The 15077-nt window shown below is 53.3% G+C and overlaps 1 protein-coding gene across 4 annotated transcripts in view; it reads left to right on the top strand.

Moving 5' to 3' along the window:
* The window catches only part of SULT4A1 (sulfotransferase family 4A member 1), a 45928-nt gene extending 39095 nt beyond the window's left edge, over positions 1–6833 (top strand). The window contains exons 6-7 of one of the 4 annotated variants that reach the window (XR_007517431.1): positions 3155–4823; positions 4992–6291. Coding sequence is in view for 2 of the 4 variants with exons in the window: in XM_049884612.1 (XP_049740569.1) it covers positions 3155–3293; positions 6201–6313 (252 nt within the window). In the remaining 2 variants the exon portion in view is untranslated. Of the gene's footprint in view, positions 1–3154 lie in introns of all 4 variants that reach the window. The other 3 variants (XR_007517432.1, XM_049884612.1, XM_049884613.1) reach the window with 3 other exon arrangements.
* Positions 6834–15077: the final 8244 nt, after the last annotated feature.

The raw sequence follows: 15077 nt of genomic DNA, 5'->3' as shown, positions 1-15077 counted from the left end.
GTGTTGCAGATTTCCTCTTCTGGTCTTGGTTGTTCTCACTTTATGTGTTCATTGACACACAGAACATTTTCCCTGTTATTTTACTCTCGTCAGATTCATCAGTCCTGTCCTTTATGCAGGACACTTATAGAGTGGCCTTGCTCGGGAAATCCTTCCCCACCCCGGGGTTACAGAGGCTATCTCTGGTTCTTCTACACATTTCACAGCCAGGTCTTTACTCCACCTAGACTTTTCCTGTAGGTCTGCTGGGGAGCAGAGAGCTGATAACATACCCACCACCAGTCTCTGTCTCTCCCTGGGCTCAGCCTTCATCGGGTCCCTGCTCTCTTCTCAGCTCCCAGCTGCCCCCTCCCAGTCCCTGGTTCCACGCTGTTGTTCTTCAGCCTAAACCACACTGTGTGGTCCACTAGCCACTCGCTCACAGCCTGGTAGCCCAGCTTCTGGACCATTCTCTGCATTGACATGGCCCCTCGGCCTCAGCTCCGTCTGCCCAGCATGGACTCTTCAGACTCTTGCGCACTCAGGTACACAGCAGCAGTATTCGTGTCCATGGACATGGCTGAGAGGTGCACATTAGGTCAGTTACAGTGGAGACCGTCCTCCCGCCTGAGCTGCTGAGGGGCCCTGGTGCTGTGACTCAGGGCTCCATCAAAGCCCACGAGCAACCTGACAGACATTTCTAGCACCGCGAAGGCTTGGACGGCCATCAACTGGCACGCGCTTCTTCTCTCTTTAGAACTCTCAGTGACAGTCTGGGATGACTATAATAGAGGTTAACCAAAACGAAAACCAAATCCACTGCCGTCGAGTCAATTCCGACTCATAGCAACCCTGTAGGACGGAGTGGAACTGCCCTGTAGAGTTTCCAAGGAGTGCTTGGTGGATTCGACTTGCCAGCCTCTTGGTTAACAGCCGTAGCACTTAACCACTATGCCACCAGGGTTAAGTCACTGTAAATCACATTTTTAGGAATTGATAGCCCTGAGTGAATGCCCCCAGCCCTAGGGCTGAGGACTGAGGGCTAGTCAAGCCAGTTCACACCTCACTGCTCCGTGATGATAATTGCAGCATGGGGGCGACCTTCAGCTTGGTGCTGCTGTGGGACTTCCCCACACTGTGGCGATGGCTCCATGGCAGGGTAGGGAATGGTGCTCCCAGGTGCTGCTGTGACAGTCTGCGGTCAGGCCCGGGCATGGTGCTCCCAGGTGCTGCTGTGACGGTCTGTGGTCAGGGCCAGGCATGGTGCTCCCACATACTGCTGTGATGGCCTGTGGTCAGGGCCAGGCATTGTGCTCCCACATACTGCTGTGACGGTCTGTGGTCAGGGCCAGGCATGGTGTTCCCACATGCTGCTGTGATGGCCTGTGGTCAGGGCCAGGCATGGTGTTCCTACATACAGCTGTGATGGTCTGCTGTCAGGGCCAGGCATGGTGCTCACACATACTGCTGGGATGGCCTGCAGTCAGGGCCAGGCATGGTGTTCCCACATACTGCTGTGATGGCTTGCAGTCTGGGCCAGGCATGGTGCTCACGCATACTGTTGTGATGGCCTGCAGTCAGGGCCAGGTATGGTGCTCCCAGGTGCTGCTGTGATGGCCTGCAGTCAGGGCCAGGCATGGTGCTCCCAGGTGCGGGCGCTGTGCTGTGGGCTCCAGTGCCTCACCCCAGTGCCCCGGCACAGCTCTGTGGGGTATTCTCCCCAGTCACAGAGGAGGGGACCAGCGGGTGCATGGCAGGGCTGGGGTTGGAACCTGGATGCCCTGACTCTGTGGTTGTGGTACACTGCCTCCCCTGCAGCCCTGGGAGGCCGGTGCCCCGCCCCCGTGTACAGACGAGAATCCAAATCTCAGAGAGGCTCACATCACTGACAAAGCTCGGACGCCCTGGTGCTAGCATCCTGACCTAAGTCTGTGAGACTTCAAAGCTTAGTTTCATTACCACCAGCACAGCCCCGTGAGCACCTAGCGGGACGCAGACTGCCAGACGCTGATGTCATCCCTTTTCCTCTGAGATGGATGTCACACCAGGGACCCAGGGCACAGACTGGGACTCTGCTGGTCACTCAGCAGGCTGTTCCCCCTGCCCCTTCCCCCTGGGGGCTCCCCCTGGGGACAGGCTGCTTTCCTCGCTGTTGCTGTGGTTTTGAGATAGAAACACTTGCTGACAGGGCAGGTGAGGCGAGCTCTCTTTATTCACCTGCCCTCCTTGTGTCTGCAGCCCCCCTGCCCGAGCCAGGCCTGGGCAGAGGAGCACGGAGCACGCTCGGCGGGGGGCAGACCCGCATGGAAGCTGATGGCTAGAGCCCTGTAAGGCTTCAGTCATTCCCGTGGGACCCAGAGAGCAGCTGGCACTCATAGCAGCCTCCCAGGGCATTCCTTGGGTTTGGGAAGTATCACGGGAAGGAAATTCTGCAGGGTTCTTTAGGCCTTCTCCCAGGCTTGCATCTGCTGATTGGCTTTAGAAACCAGCAGTTGAGGAGAGGGCCTTTTGGGGGTCCCCACTGCAGGTGACTGCCTGCTCGGGAAGGGGGACCCTGCCGACAGCTCGGGTCCTAGCCAGAGCACTCTGTGGGACACCGGTTGAGAGATTGGGGTGCCTTGGTATTTCCTGGAGGGGGAGAGCGTGGAGAACAGTCATGTGAAGGAAGCACCCCAGTTTTGCTGTGCCAGTAGTGGGTGCTATGCCTGCCATCAGAGGGAGAGCGGGGACCACTGTGTGGCTTTATGTCCAGGGAGCCGAGGAAAACACACTCTTGCTTCTGATCAGCCAGGCGAGCAGGCTGGGGTGCAGGTTGGTCAAGGGCCCTCTTCCCTCTCGAGGGCCAGTCTGGATCCCAGCAGATGGCACAGGAGGAAGGGACAGAAAGAGCGAGCCAGGTCTGCTCTTAGCAAAGTTCTGAAGTAAATTTTTACTTCTTGCTGCTGTTTTAAAATTACGAAGACTTCACGTCTGCTTCCGAATTCCCTGGAGGTCCGTCCTGGGTTGGAATTCCAGGTCTGCCACCTGATAGCATCATCTCTGTTTTATTTCCAGACCAGGCTCACGCCAGCTTGCTTCAGGGACCCTGTTGGCGGGAGCCTGGCCTGTGTCAGCCAAGCCCTCTGCAGCGGAGGGTGCCACCTCAAAGGGCTCCTGTGTTCTCACCCTCTTCCAGGATCTGGTGACGATGGTGGAGCAGCTGGCGCGGTTCCTGGGGGTGTCCTGTGACAAGGCCCAGCTGGAGTCCATGACCGAGCACTGCCACCAGCTCGTGGACCAGTGCTGCAATGCCGAGGCCCTGCCCGTGGGCCGGGGTATGCGCCCACCCCAGCCCCGTTCCCCCGTCTGGTGCCCTTTTCTTTCCCTGCTCAGCAGCCCTGGGTCCTGTTCCTTCCCTGCTGTGTTCCCCTGAGCCTGTCCATCAGCGCTCAGCTGTCCCGCCTCCTTCCTCAGGGCCCTGTGTTTGCAGGGACAAGGCAGCAATCAGGAGAACTGGTCCCTGGTAGCACCATGGAGTAGTGGCGTGCTGCCCAGGTGGTCTCTGCGCAGTGGCCACACACACAGTGTATTCACCCAAAGGAGTGACCGCTGTAGATGTCCCAGACTTTGTGGCAGACCCAAGGGCCAGGTGTTTCTGAGTACAGCCTTCCCAGTTAGATGCCTTCAGAGGAGTAGGATATAGGGTGTTGGCAGAAGAGGGTCTGAGGGTAGTTTGGTGCCAGGAAACCTCGGGGCACGAGGTGAGCTGATGGACTCCTGAGCCTGCAGCCGGCATGTAGGTGTGGGACAGGTGGTGGGTGGGGGACCGTTTCCACGTGAAGAAGCTCACTCTTCACTCGCTCATTCATCCACACAGCGGATGTTCACTGAGCACATCAGACGTCCCCCAGCCCAGGGGAGAGGGTGCACACAGCAGGCTCAGGGCTGGAGTGCGGCCTGGGTAGGGGTAGCCCTTGTGGGCGTGAAGCATTTTGAGTTGGGGACGGTGTTCCAGGCAAGACCTGTCCCCAGATCCAGCCAGGGTGCTCCCCTGCCCTTAGGGCTCACAGGATTTGAAGCTGCTCCGTGGAGAGCTGGGGAACATGGTGGGCATTGAAGACACCTGAGCCCCAGGTGGGCAGCGGTAAATCTGAGGCCATACCCCCGTGGAGCGGGGCAGCTGTTCAGCTCCCAGCCATTGGACTTGGAACTTCCTCAGGTGGCGAGCCTGTTAGGCGAAGGGCTTAAGATGCAGGACAGCTTCCCACAGCGTGGCTGAGAGTTAGGGGGAACCCCAGCCCCGGCCCTGGCAGCCTGGTCGGAGCGCTGGCTCCTCCAACTCCCCTTCCTTCTCTGTGAGGGCGGAGTGTGCCCGCCTTGCTAGACCACCAGGAATGCTCTGAAGGCCCGGTGGAACGTGCCGGTAACGGCAAAGCAGTCGCTTTTCTAGGGAGAAGTGAGCTGAAACCAACACGCTTTGCAATTTATTTCCTGGCTGCATCTTCACAAATATTTATTATTTAAAATTTATTTGCTCTTTTTTAGTTTTGCTTTCTCTGTGTTTTGTTAACCTTGAATGTGACCTTCCCCAGAATACCCCTTTTGGTTCATCTGTGTGGTAACGAAGTGTCGAGAACATACTGCGTGCCCATATGCTCCTGTGATGTGTCGGCTTTATCATTGTTTACCTTGGTTTTGCTTTATTTTCGTTCTTTGGTTTTGTTTTCTTTTAGCACATTGCCTCTTTGCTCAGAAGACTCCTGTGTTGGTGAGAATGTAGGGGCCTGAGCAGCCAGCCACATTGCTTAAGTTTGATTCATATCACATCATACATTGCACTGTCTTGAGTCCAAACCCTAAACCAGGTAGGTGACTCCTCTGCTGAGCACTCGGCTCCACCGCTGAGAAAAATCATCATGGAGAAATATATGTACAGGGTGGTTGCTCTAGAAGCTTCTAATTTTGTCCCTCATGCCTCATTAGAGGGTAGCAAGAACAATTTTTCTTGGTTTTCCCCTCTCCATCCCTGGTAGATAATTTTTCAACACCAAAGAGAAAGTCCTGGTCATGTTGAACGTGCTAGCTCAGTGTTTGCGGGTTGTGGTTTCATCCCTGAGGTCCTGCCGGGACAAGGACAGCGGTAATGACACAGATAATGAAGGGTGTTTGCTGGGGTTGCTGATGCTGCCGGAGATGCTGACGGGGGAAGGATTCCAAACGAGCATTCCAGACTCCCTGGAGGCCGTTTGGAAGCTGAGAGGCAGAGCTGGGGGTGGTGTGTTCATGTCTCCAGGAAGCGGGATGTGTGGAAGCCCCCCTTGACAGCTTCACAGTCTCCAGCCATACTTGACCGGGCTAACTCAAGATTGGGCAGTTAACAACAAAAACAGCACCCACAGCAGTTTTGTTATTTTTAGCTTCGTCTCCTTTCCCCGGAAGCTCCTCCAGTAGACAGGGCCATGGCCTACACATTGGTGTGTGGGGTCAGCCCTCCTCCACACCTGCCAGGAGGCGGTCTCAGTCTGGCCAGATCCCTGGGCTGGGCTGTAGCAGGGCCAAGGGGGTGCCGCCGTGACCGAAGTGTCACCAGGGTTTCACTGCAACACACGTTCTGTGGCAACTGTTGTGTGTACTTCAACTCCCTACCCAGGGCCTGCCAGGAGATGCGTTCCCGAAGCCTCCATCCTTGACCCAGCCGTGAGGGTTTCCTACTTGTCACAGAATTTTCTAGCTTTTGAGTGATTTTTTTTCCTTTTTCAAATTCTCCAGAAGCAAGTGAAGGCTTAGTAGAGCTGTGGGCTGTGAGTGAGTAGGTATCACGGAGGACCAAGGCCCCCAAGCGATGCCTATGGCGGCAGGCACTCGGCAGATAGCATCGTCCCTGGGGCAGCTGTTGTGGGTGCTGGGCCTTCTGCAGCAGTGCAGGCGGTGAGGTCCTTCCTCCCCGGCCCAGGTCTGGGGATTTGTGAGTGCTCAGTTCGCCCAGTAAGCGACTGACATGAGGAAGTGGCTGCGACTCAGCTCCCTAACAGACCCAGAGACAGGCTGGCTCAGTTCCTGCTCTGCCACACCTAGCCATTTCAGGGACGTTGGGGGGCCTGGTGGGTCTATGGTTCAGACAGCTAGCACTGCACCACAGACCATGTCCAAGGGGCCAGGAGTAGACCCGAGGCCGCACAGATCCATCCCTAAGGCCCGGCGGCCAGTGAACCCGGCCAATTGTGTTCTTGCTTGTGTTTCAGGAAGAGTCGGGCTGTGGAAGGACATCTTCACTGTCTCCATGAACGAGAAGTTTGACTTAGTGTACAAGCAGAAGATGGGGAAGTGTGACCTCACATTTGACTTTTATTTATAATAACAGAAACGGCAAACCTGCATGCTCACGATACCCAGACACACTACTAGCTAAAGTCCCGTATGCATTCGTTTATTCCTCGCTGGACAAGCTCTGGAAGTGGTGTGCACAGCCACGGGGGAAGGGAGCCAGAAGGCAGTGGGGGTGAGCGATCCGCCCCAGCGCAGCCGCCTCACCTGTGGGGTCTGCAGTCTCCACCTGTGTGATCGCAAAGTGTACACCAGTCGCAGCTATGACGGACCCTGTCCGAAGTATAGAGTATGTAAGGAAGTATAGAGTATGTAATGTACGCAGCTAGAAGGTATACCTTTTACCACCCCCACCTGGTTGATTGTATTTTATAGAGCTTTTCACTGGAACTCTAAATAAACATCAGTAAACCAAATAAGAGTTCATTTCCGGGGGGAATCAGGAGTGAGCCACACCCAGTGGAGAAAGATCTGAGTTCACTGTATTTATTTTGTAGTTTCCTTATCTGAGGCATAGCCCTGCAGTTCTCACGTGGCTCTGGGGCAAGGATGAGAACGGAGGAGGAGGGGTTTAGGGGTCTGTGTGGGGGAGACAGACGTTTGTGCCGACAGCCTGCAGTTCTTTGTAACCTTTCTGAGGTGAAGTAGAAACTTCACTAGCAAATTTCCAAAAAAAGGGGCCCCTCTGCAGAGACTCCAGTGGGCGGCTCTGATCCAGAGAAGCTCGTGGAACATTCTGTGAGGGACACCTGCACCAAGGGTCCAGCAGATGGGAGTAGAATGCAGTCGGAAGCATTTGAATGCAGTGAGTGAAGAGTCGGCCACCCAGAGAACAAATCACACTCAGAATTTGAGTTTAATTCCTCAGCCTTGTTTTTGTTCCCTGAAGCAGTAACCTACTTAGGCCGGCAAGCAGATGCTTAATAGTAAATTTCTGAAAATCCTGGATCTTTATCGTTCTGTTTGCTCAGCCTGTACCTGAGGCTCTCGGCTACAGGAGAACCGTTTTGCAGACTGAGTGCCCGGTTTCCCTCAGACCTGGGCTGGCGGTTCTGCCTTTGTCTGTCTTTGCTCTGTCCCTGGGCACATGGGAGGGAGTGGAGGTGGCATCGTCATTGCTCCACCAACTGCCTCGTCCTCTGGCCCTGTGCGTTTGGCTGGTCGGGTGGCCAGATGCAGAGCCGAGCTGGTGGCTGCCGTTGACGTTGCTGCCACGACGGGGGCTGGCCTGGCTTCTGCTGTTCATGTGGCTGGAAAGCACTCAGTGGTGGGCAGAGGGCGGCTTCTGTGTCAGGGCTCTCTGTTCTGTGCCACTTTCTTGGAAGCAGGTATAGTGGGGTGCTCACATTTCGTTTGCACGGGGAGAAGCTGCCAGCACAGCGGGGGCGCAGCATGGCACGGGGGGCTTGGCGGCACTTTCTCTTGTAGATCCGTGAGCGAGGCTGCTGTCTGTGAAATTTCATTTCTATTTTTCTATTTTTAGTACTGTATGGATATCACTGAGCACTACACACTCGACTTCTGTGCTTGCTTGCATCTTTAATAAAGATATCTTCTGTGTTCCGTGCACTGTGTTGAGTGCGTGCGCTGGTGGTTGGAGCAAGGGGACCCGACACGGCCCCTTCAGCTCTTCCCGAAACGCGACGCGAGCCCCACCAGCAGACAGCCTGTTCCTGGGTGGATGCTCGGAGGGCCACAGCCCGTATCAGGGTTCTGTAGGCAGAATTTGCCGTCGCCCTCAAATCCAAACTTCACAAGGGATGAATTCCCGTCCCCATTTCCCTGTTGACCAGAAGTGGAAGGAAGGACGGAGGAGTGGGAGAGGTGGTACCTGAAGATCAAGCATCTCAGGACTTCAGAGTCACCGCCAGGAGTAGGGAGACCCTACTGTCAGGACCAAGTGCCCTGGGCTGGGAGGGACTGACCTGCCGATTCCACTCAACAGTGGGAATTTCCCAGTCCGTCTCCCCAGTTCTGTGTAGAAGGAAGTCCGGGCCATTGTTTGACCTGAGAAAGTGTGGACCTTCTGAAAATGCATGTTTATTTTCAAGCAGAGTACTGCTCGGGCTCAGGTGAAAGCCTGGAATTTGATGTGGAATCCTGGACCACACAACCCCCAGGTTAATCAAGTGTTAGTCTGCTCTGTCGTCAAGGGCCTGCCTGAAATCAGGTATCAGCCATGGAAAGTGACGCCACCCAGGTGTGCTGTGACACCACCCAGGTGTACTCTGCACGTGGTGACCCACCAGGTTTCTACAGTCACTAGTTGACCTAGCTTTATGGACTCATCCATGCACTCAGCAACTATTTGAATACCTGCTGAGTACCAGGCCAATAGGGAGTTGGGGGGGGGTGCCCCTGCTCCCCGTGGAGTTTGTATTCTAGTGGGGAGACATGTTATACAAGAACAGGACCTACAATAAGTTCAGGTTGAAGGGGACTATAAGGGAAACCAAGGGGAGAATGTGCCAGTGGAGGGCTGGGAGCTGAGGGTGGTCAAAGAGATCCCTGAGGAGAGGGTGTGTGCCAGTGGGGGGCTGGGGCCCCTGAGGAGAGGCTGCTGGAGCAGAGGCCAGGAGAGAGTGAGGGAACAGGTGGACCCCAGAGGGGAGGGACCAGCGGGGAGGGAGGAGGTTGGTATGGAGGACCATGGCTGTGGGGGGCAAGCAGGAAGCAGATCACGGAGGGCCTCACAGGTCATGAGAGTTTGGGTTTTGTACCGAAAAACAGGGTTTTAATCAAAGGAGTGAGGCCTAGCTTGTGGCTGGCTGCTGTGACTAGACAGCAGGGACCTTTATCCCTCTATGACCCACTCAGGCCCCAGAAGGGGGGTCGAGGCTCTGTTAGGACCCCTCCGGGCTTCCTTCTAACCTAACCGTCTGTGGTCTCTGCCTGTGACGTGGCAAGTGCTGGGTACTGAAGTACATAGACAGCTGCTGCCTGGCTTACTCAGAGCTAAGACCAACACAAAGGAAATCATTCAAGACAAAAGGTACTGAAGTGCTAGGAAGACTACAGGTAAAATCAAATTTGGGGAGTGGCCTGATGGGGTTGGAATAGCTGCACTGGGCCATGTTTGAGTAGGGCCATAATGGCAGGGCCATTTGGCCAGACAGAGAAACAGAGGGCTACCTTTACTGAACAATTCACCGTAATAACGTCCCTGGGTACCAAGGCCCTCTAGTGTGAATCTGCAGTTCCTGACCTTCCGATTTCACAGACCAATGAGATTCCAAAACGTGTTTTTGGGACAAGCCATTTATTTTGCATGGTAAGATCTCAGAAGCCCAGACAGCAGCCAGCTGGTGTTTACAGGCTGGGGACCATCTCTGGTTCTCTGGCTCCAGGACTCCATGTCGCCTGGAACACGTCATTTCTTTCGCCTCCGTGGTGCCCAGTTTCTTCATCCGAAAAAGGAACAGTGAAGACCTTCCTGAGGTCCCTCGTGGCACAAGTGGTCTGAGATCCTCTAACCTAAAGGTTGGTGATGTGAACCCACCCAGCACCACTACAGGAGAAAGTCTGGTGATCTGTTTCAATAAAGCGTTTCCTTTTTATTTATTTATTTTTAAAGACCTTCCCAGCACCGAAGTCTCATGGCACTCTGATCCAAAGCAGATCCGTCACTTAACTTCTCTAAACCAGTTTCATAATTTGTACAGTGGAGATAATTGTTAACCTCACTTCATCGGGGTTACAACACCAATTTTAAAAAAAAATAGTGAAATCGCTTTGAAGCATAAATAAAATTCCCAAATGAAAGTATATCAAGTCTACCCTGCACTACCCTCCTCTGTCAGCCAGCAGGCGCCCTCTCATGGCTGAGCCGAGGTCGACAACAGACTCAGTTCCGTGGTCCACAGGGGCTTAGGTGTGGCTTAAGGGTGGGGCTAGGTGAGGCACCATGACCCAGCACTGCGGTAGGATGCAGAGGCGCCAAGACAAATAGTCCCCGTCCTGGGACAGTCCACGTGCACGGCAGTCTTCGTCCACCTTTCTAAGCTGGATAGCGGTGCCGTCTGTACTGGTGTCCCGCTCTGCACTGCCCGCATTCTATTTTGGCCCATTCCTGCCCAGCCAACATCACCTTCTGCTGTTACTATAGATTCAGTGATTTGAGACTGGGATGCACCTGGTCAGCTCCCCGACCTACCCTACGAGGCACGCCTCTGGGACACTGGGGCAGCTGGACTAAGTCCCTGGTGGCTCACCACCCACAGGTGGCCCATGTCTGCGCAGCCGCTCCACTGGCTGTGGTTCCCAAGTGGCTTAGTCTCATCTCCGAACCTCTTCTCGTGCCGTCCATTCCCTGCTCTCTCCTGGTGACAAGGCCTGGCCCTTGCTCATCCCCAGGCTCCTTCCTCCCCCATCCACTGGGAGCCCAGCCCCTTGTGCTCCCCCTGCATCATGTCCCTCCTTTCCTCTCTCATGGCACCATCTGGGCTCTGCAGTTGCCTCCTGGGACAGTGAGTGCCTTGAGAGCAGGGACTGGCTGCGCCTCTCTCCTGGGTCAGAACTGGGTTTATAATCTGCACTCGATACTTGCCGAGGGAACGAATGGCATCTTTGTTGATTTCATTTTATCTAGAAGCTGCCTACGCGGTACCCTTCACACTGCTCCTGGCTCTGCCCTTGGGGTTCGTCATCCCAACAAGAACGCCCACATCTGTTAGCTGCCAGGGGCTTGTGTCCTGGTCACTCCTACAAATGCCCTCTTTCTTGTCTAGAACGCCCCTATCAACGGGGCCTGGCCTCAAGTTTGGGCGTAGCTGTGGGGCAGATGGTTTTCTGGGGCCCTTTCTGCCCCTGGCCTTCTACCTCCATCCCAAAGCTCAGAAAAACCCAATGAAAAAAACCTGTTGCTGTCGAGTTGATTCCAACTCGTAGTGACCCTAGAGGACAGTAGAACTGCCTCCCTTGGGTTTCCAAGGATTCGAAGCACTAACCTTTTGGTTAGGAGTCGAGCATTTAGCCATTTGTGCCACCAGGGCTCTCTCAGAAATACAGCGCCCTGTAAAACGACCAGGGCATTCCCTGGTCTTCCTTCACCTCGTTATTTGACATTTATTGAGCTTCTACCCTGAGTAAGGTCCTGTGCAGGACCTGGGGATACAGCCTCAGGGACCCTCCCCTTCAAAGCCAGCCCCCACTTTCCTCTTCCCTTGGGTTCTGCTGTCAGTTGTGACCCAAATCCACATGGGGAGAGGCCTGGTGGGGGATCAGAGACCTGGGTCCTGAAGTCGTGGCTTTGGTGCCACGTGGGCAAGTCACCTGCCCTCTGTCTCCTTATCGGTCAAATGAATGTTTCGTGCTGGCCTCTGAGGTTTCTCCTGGTTGTTAAAACCCTTGGCTTATGGCGTCGGTTGTTGCTAGTTGCTGTTGAGTCCGCTCTGATTCACGGTGACCTCACGTGTAACAGAATGAAATGTCGCCTGGTCCTGTGCCATCTTCATCATTGTTGGTATGTTTGAGTCCACTGTTGCAGCTGTTCTATAGATCCATCTCATTGAGAATTTCTCTCATTTTTGATGACCTTCTACCAAATATGATGTCCTTTTCTAGCAATTGGTCTTTCTTGATGACGTGTCCAAAGTAAGCAAGCCAAAGTCGTGACCATCCTCGCTTCTAAGGTGAACTCTGGCTGTACTTCTTCCGAGCAGATTTGTTGGTTCTTCTGGCAGCCCATGGTATATTCAATATTCTTGGCCAATGCCGTAATTCAAATGCACCTATTCTTCTTCTATCTTCTTCCTTGCCCAGCTTTACCGTGTATATGAGGTGATTGAGAAGACCATGGCTTGGGTCAGGTGCACCTTAGGACTGAGTGAGCTATTCTAGTATCTCCAATGGAGCGATGACTCGAGTAGGAAACAGCTGTGCCCTGCTCAAAGATGGAGGCTAACCACACTGCTTTGAATGTGTGTTGCTCTCCACAGTCCTGCCAATAGCCCAATCTCCTGCATCAGGCTCCTGAAACTATCCGGATCTGTGCAAGGTATTGGATTATTGTCAGGACTGTGGACAACGATACACATTCAAAGTGGTGTGGTGTGCTGCGCTGCCATCTTTGAGCGGGGCACAGCTGCTTCTACTTGGGTCAAAATCCAATGGGGGCAACAGATTTGGTTGCTATGCAACATGTACACTGCCATTGTTTACGTCAGCCAGTACTGAACCGTTCCTGAGCCGTTCTGGATCGGTACCAAGCCCTAAAGGGAACACATCAGGTGGGAAGGAATAACACACACTAAAATGAGGACAAGCTCCTTCTTGCCTCGGAGTTGGGGCATCTGGTTTCAAATTCTAGTTCTGCCATCTTTGTGGGCCCATGGGGAAGCCACTGTTTGTCTCCTAATGAAGAGGCCTTGGGTCAGATTCCAGTGCGAACATTCTATGGCTCTTGAGTGTGGTTGTCTTAGTCATCTAGTGCTGCTATAACAGAAATACCACAAGTGGATGGCAAAGAGAAATTTATTGAGTAGGCTACCAGTCCAAATTCAGGGTGTCAGTTCCAGGGGAAGGCTTTCTCTCTCTGTCAGCTCTGGAGGAAGGACCTTCTCATCAATTTTCCCCTGGACTAGGAACTTTTCTGAGTAGGAACCCCAGGTCCAAAGGATGTGCTCTGCCCCTGGTGCTGCTTTCTTGGTGGTATGAGGTCCCCAACTGTCTGCTTGCTTGCCTTTCCTTTTATCTCTTGACAGACAAAAGGTGGGCAGGCCACACCCCAGGGAAACTGCCTTTACATTGGATCAGGGATGTGACCTGAGCAAGGGTATTACATCCCACCCTAATCCTCTTTAACCATGGGCAGAGAATACAATTTATAACATATAGGAAAATCACAACATGGAGGACAACCACACAATACTGGGAATCATGGCCTAACCAAGTTGACAGATATTATTGGGGGACACAATTCAATCCATGGCAGTGGTCAAACTATTGTCTATTGGTTCAGCTCCAGAAAGGAGACGGTGGATAGGGGGGAGACCGTGAATTGGGCTGGTGACAGACCTTGCCAGCCGGGGCAAAGCAAATTCGTCACAGAAGCACCTGCCACACAGCTTGGGCCCACAGTCCCCATCTCCAAAGCGTGTCGAGCGGGTGCCAAATCCAAACATGAAATGACAATTTGATTCTCACACTTGGATCTCTGTGAGCTAGTTGGCACCGAGCGTCTGAGTTGCAGTCCTTAAATCTGTCTCCTCACCATTGAGGAAACGAATCTGTGCTCTATTAAAAGCACTTTTAAAAAGCCAGAGAATGCAGAATGTGTCCAAGAAAAAAAAGGAGAAAATGAGTTTTCTCCTCTTTGACGTTGTCATCTTCACATGTATCCATAGTGCTGGGCACCAGCTGGGAGTGGGTCTTAAAATATCGTGAGCGAGGCTGTTTCTGCAGAAGGAGCGACCCCAGCAGAGCCAATAAGAGACTCTTCCTTCCAATCTTACACAACCTCAAAAACTTAAGTGACTTGGTTGAAAAACATTTTCTTTTCTAGTGTTTCTCTCAGTTCTCTTTACAATCCATGTTGCCGTTGTTATTAGTTGCCATCAAGTCAGCTCCGACTCAGAGCAACCCCGTGTACAACAGAACAAATGCTGCCTGGTCCTGTGCCACCTTCACAGTCATTGGTATAGTTGAGTCCATTGTTGCAGCCACTGTGTGTTTTGAGTGCCTTCCAATGTAGGAGGCTCATCTTCCAGCACTGTATCGGACAATGTTCTCTCGTGCTCCATAGGGTTTTCATTGGCTAATTTTTGCAAGTAGATCGCCAGGTCTTCTGTCCTTGTCTGTTTTAGTCTTGAAGCTCCACTGAAACCTGTCCACCATGGGTGACCCTGTTGGTACTTGAAATACTGGTGGCACAGCAACACCCAAGCCACCACAGTATGACAAACTGACAGGCGAGAGGTGGTTACATCCACACTATATGTGATTTCCAGGGGGAAAAAAAAAAGTCTCGGACGCAGTCGGTACCTTGGAGTCCATCTCGCTTTGCTTAAGGGTCATGGGCAGTTTGAGCCCTCTGTACCCCTCCTTGGGCTGTTCTCTCTGCCTGGACCGCCTTTCCCCAACTTAACCTGGATTATGCTTTCTTAGCCTTTGAGACCCGATCCAGGCATGGTCTACTCCAAAAGCCCTCCCTGCTGTCTCCCTCCCTCTCCCACCACTGGGGAGGGCAAAGTGCTCTGCTTTTGAGGGCCACTGCACCTCTCGTCACATACCTGGACACAGCAACTCTCTGCTTACGAAGCTTCTTGAGGGTAGGGGCCATGTGCTTTTCATGCCCTTGTCAAGAAGTTAGCATAAAGAGGTGTTCCATAGACCACTAATGACCTGAACATTCCTACTGTACGCCCAGTTTAGCCCTTGCCTTTTCATATTAACGTTGTTCAGCTGCCTCCACTCAGACTCTCCAAGCTCATCATCTGTATGGCCACGAAGGTCCTCTCCAGCCTGTCCTCTAGCTTGGCCACATGGATCATTCTATCATCCTCGCTCCCCACTTCTTTTATTTCCTGTCTTAGTCATCTAGTGCTGCTGTAACAGAAATACCACAAGTGGATGGCTTTAACAAAGAGAAGTTTATTTTCTCACAGTAAAGTAGGCTACAAGTCCAAATTCAGGGTGTCAGCTCCAGGGGAAGGTTTTCTCTCTCTGTCGGCCCTCTCATCAATCTTCCCCCAAACTAGGAGCTTCTCTGTGCAAGCACCCCGTGTCCAAAGGAAGCACTTTGCTCCCAGCACTGCTTTCTTGGTGGTATGAGGTCCCGCGTCTCTCTGCTTGCTTCT

Source organism: Elephas maximus, chromosome 4 (assembly GCF_024166365.1).
Source record: "Elephas maximus indicus isolate mEleMax1 chromosome 4, mEleMax1 primary haplotype, whole genome shotgun sequence".
NCBI lineage: Eukaryota > Metazoa > Chordata > Mammalia > Proboscidea > Elephantidae > Elephas > Elephas maximus.
This window is presented reverse-complemented; position numbering and strand designations above follow the sequence as displayed.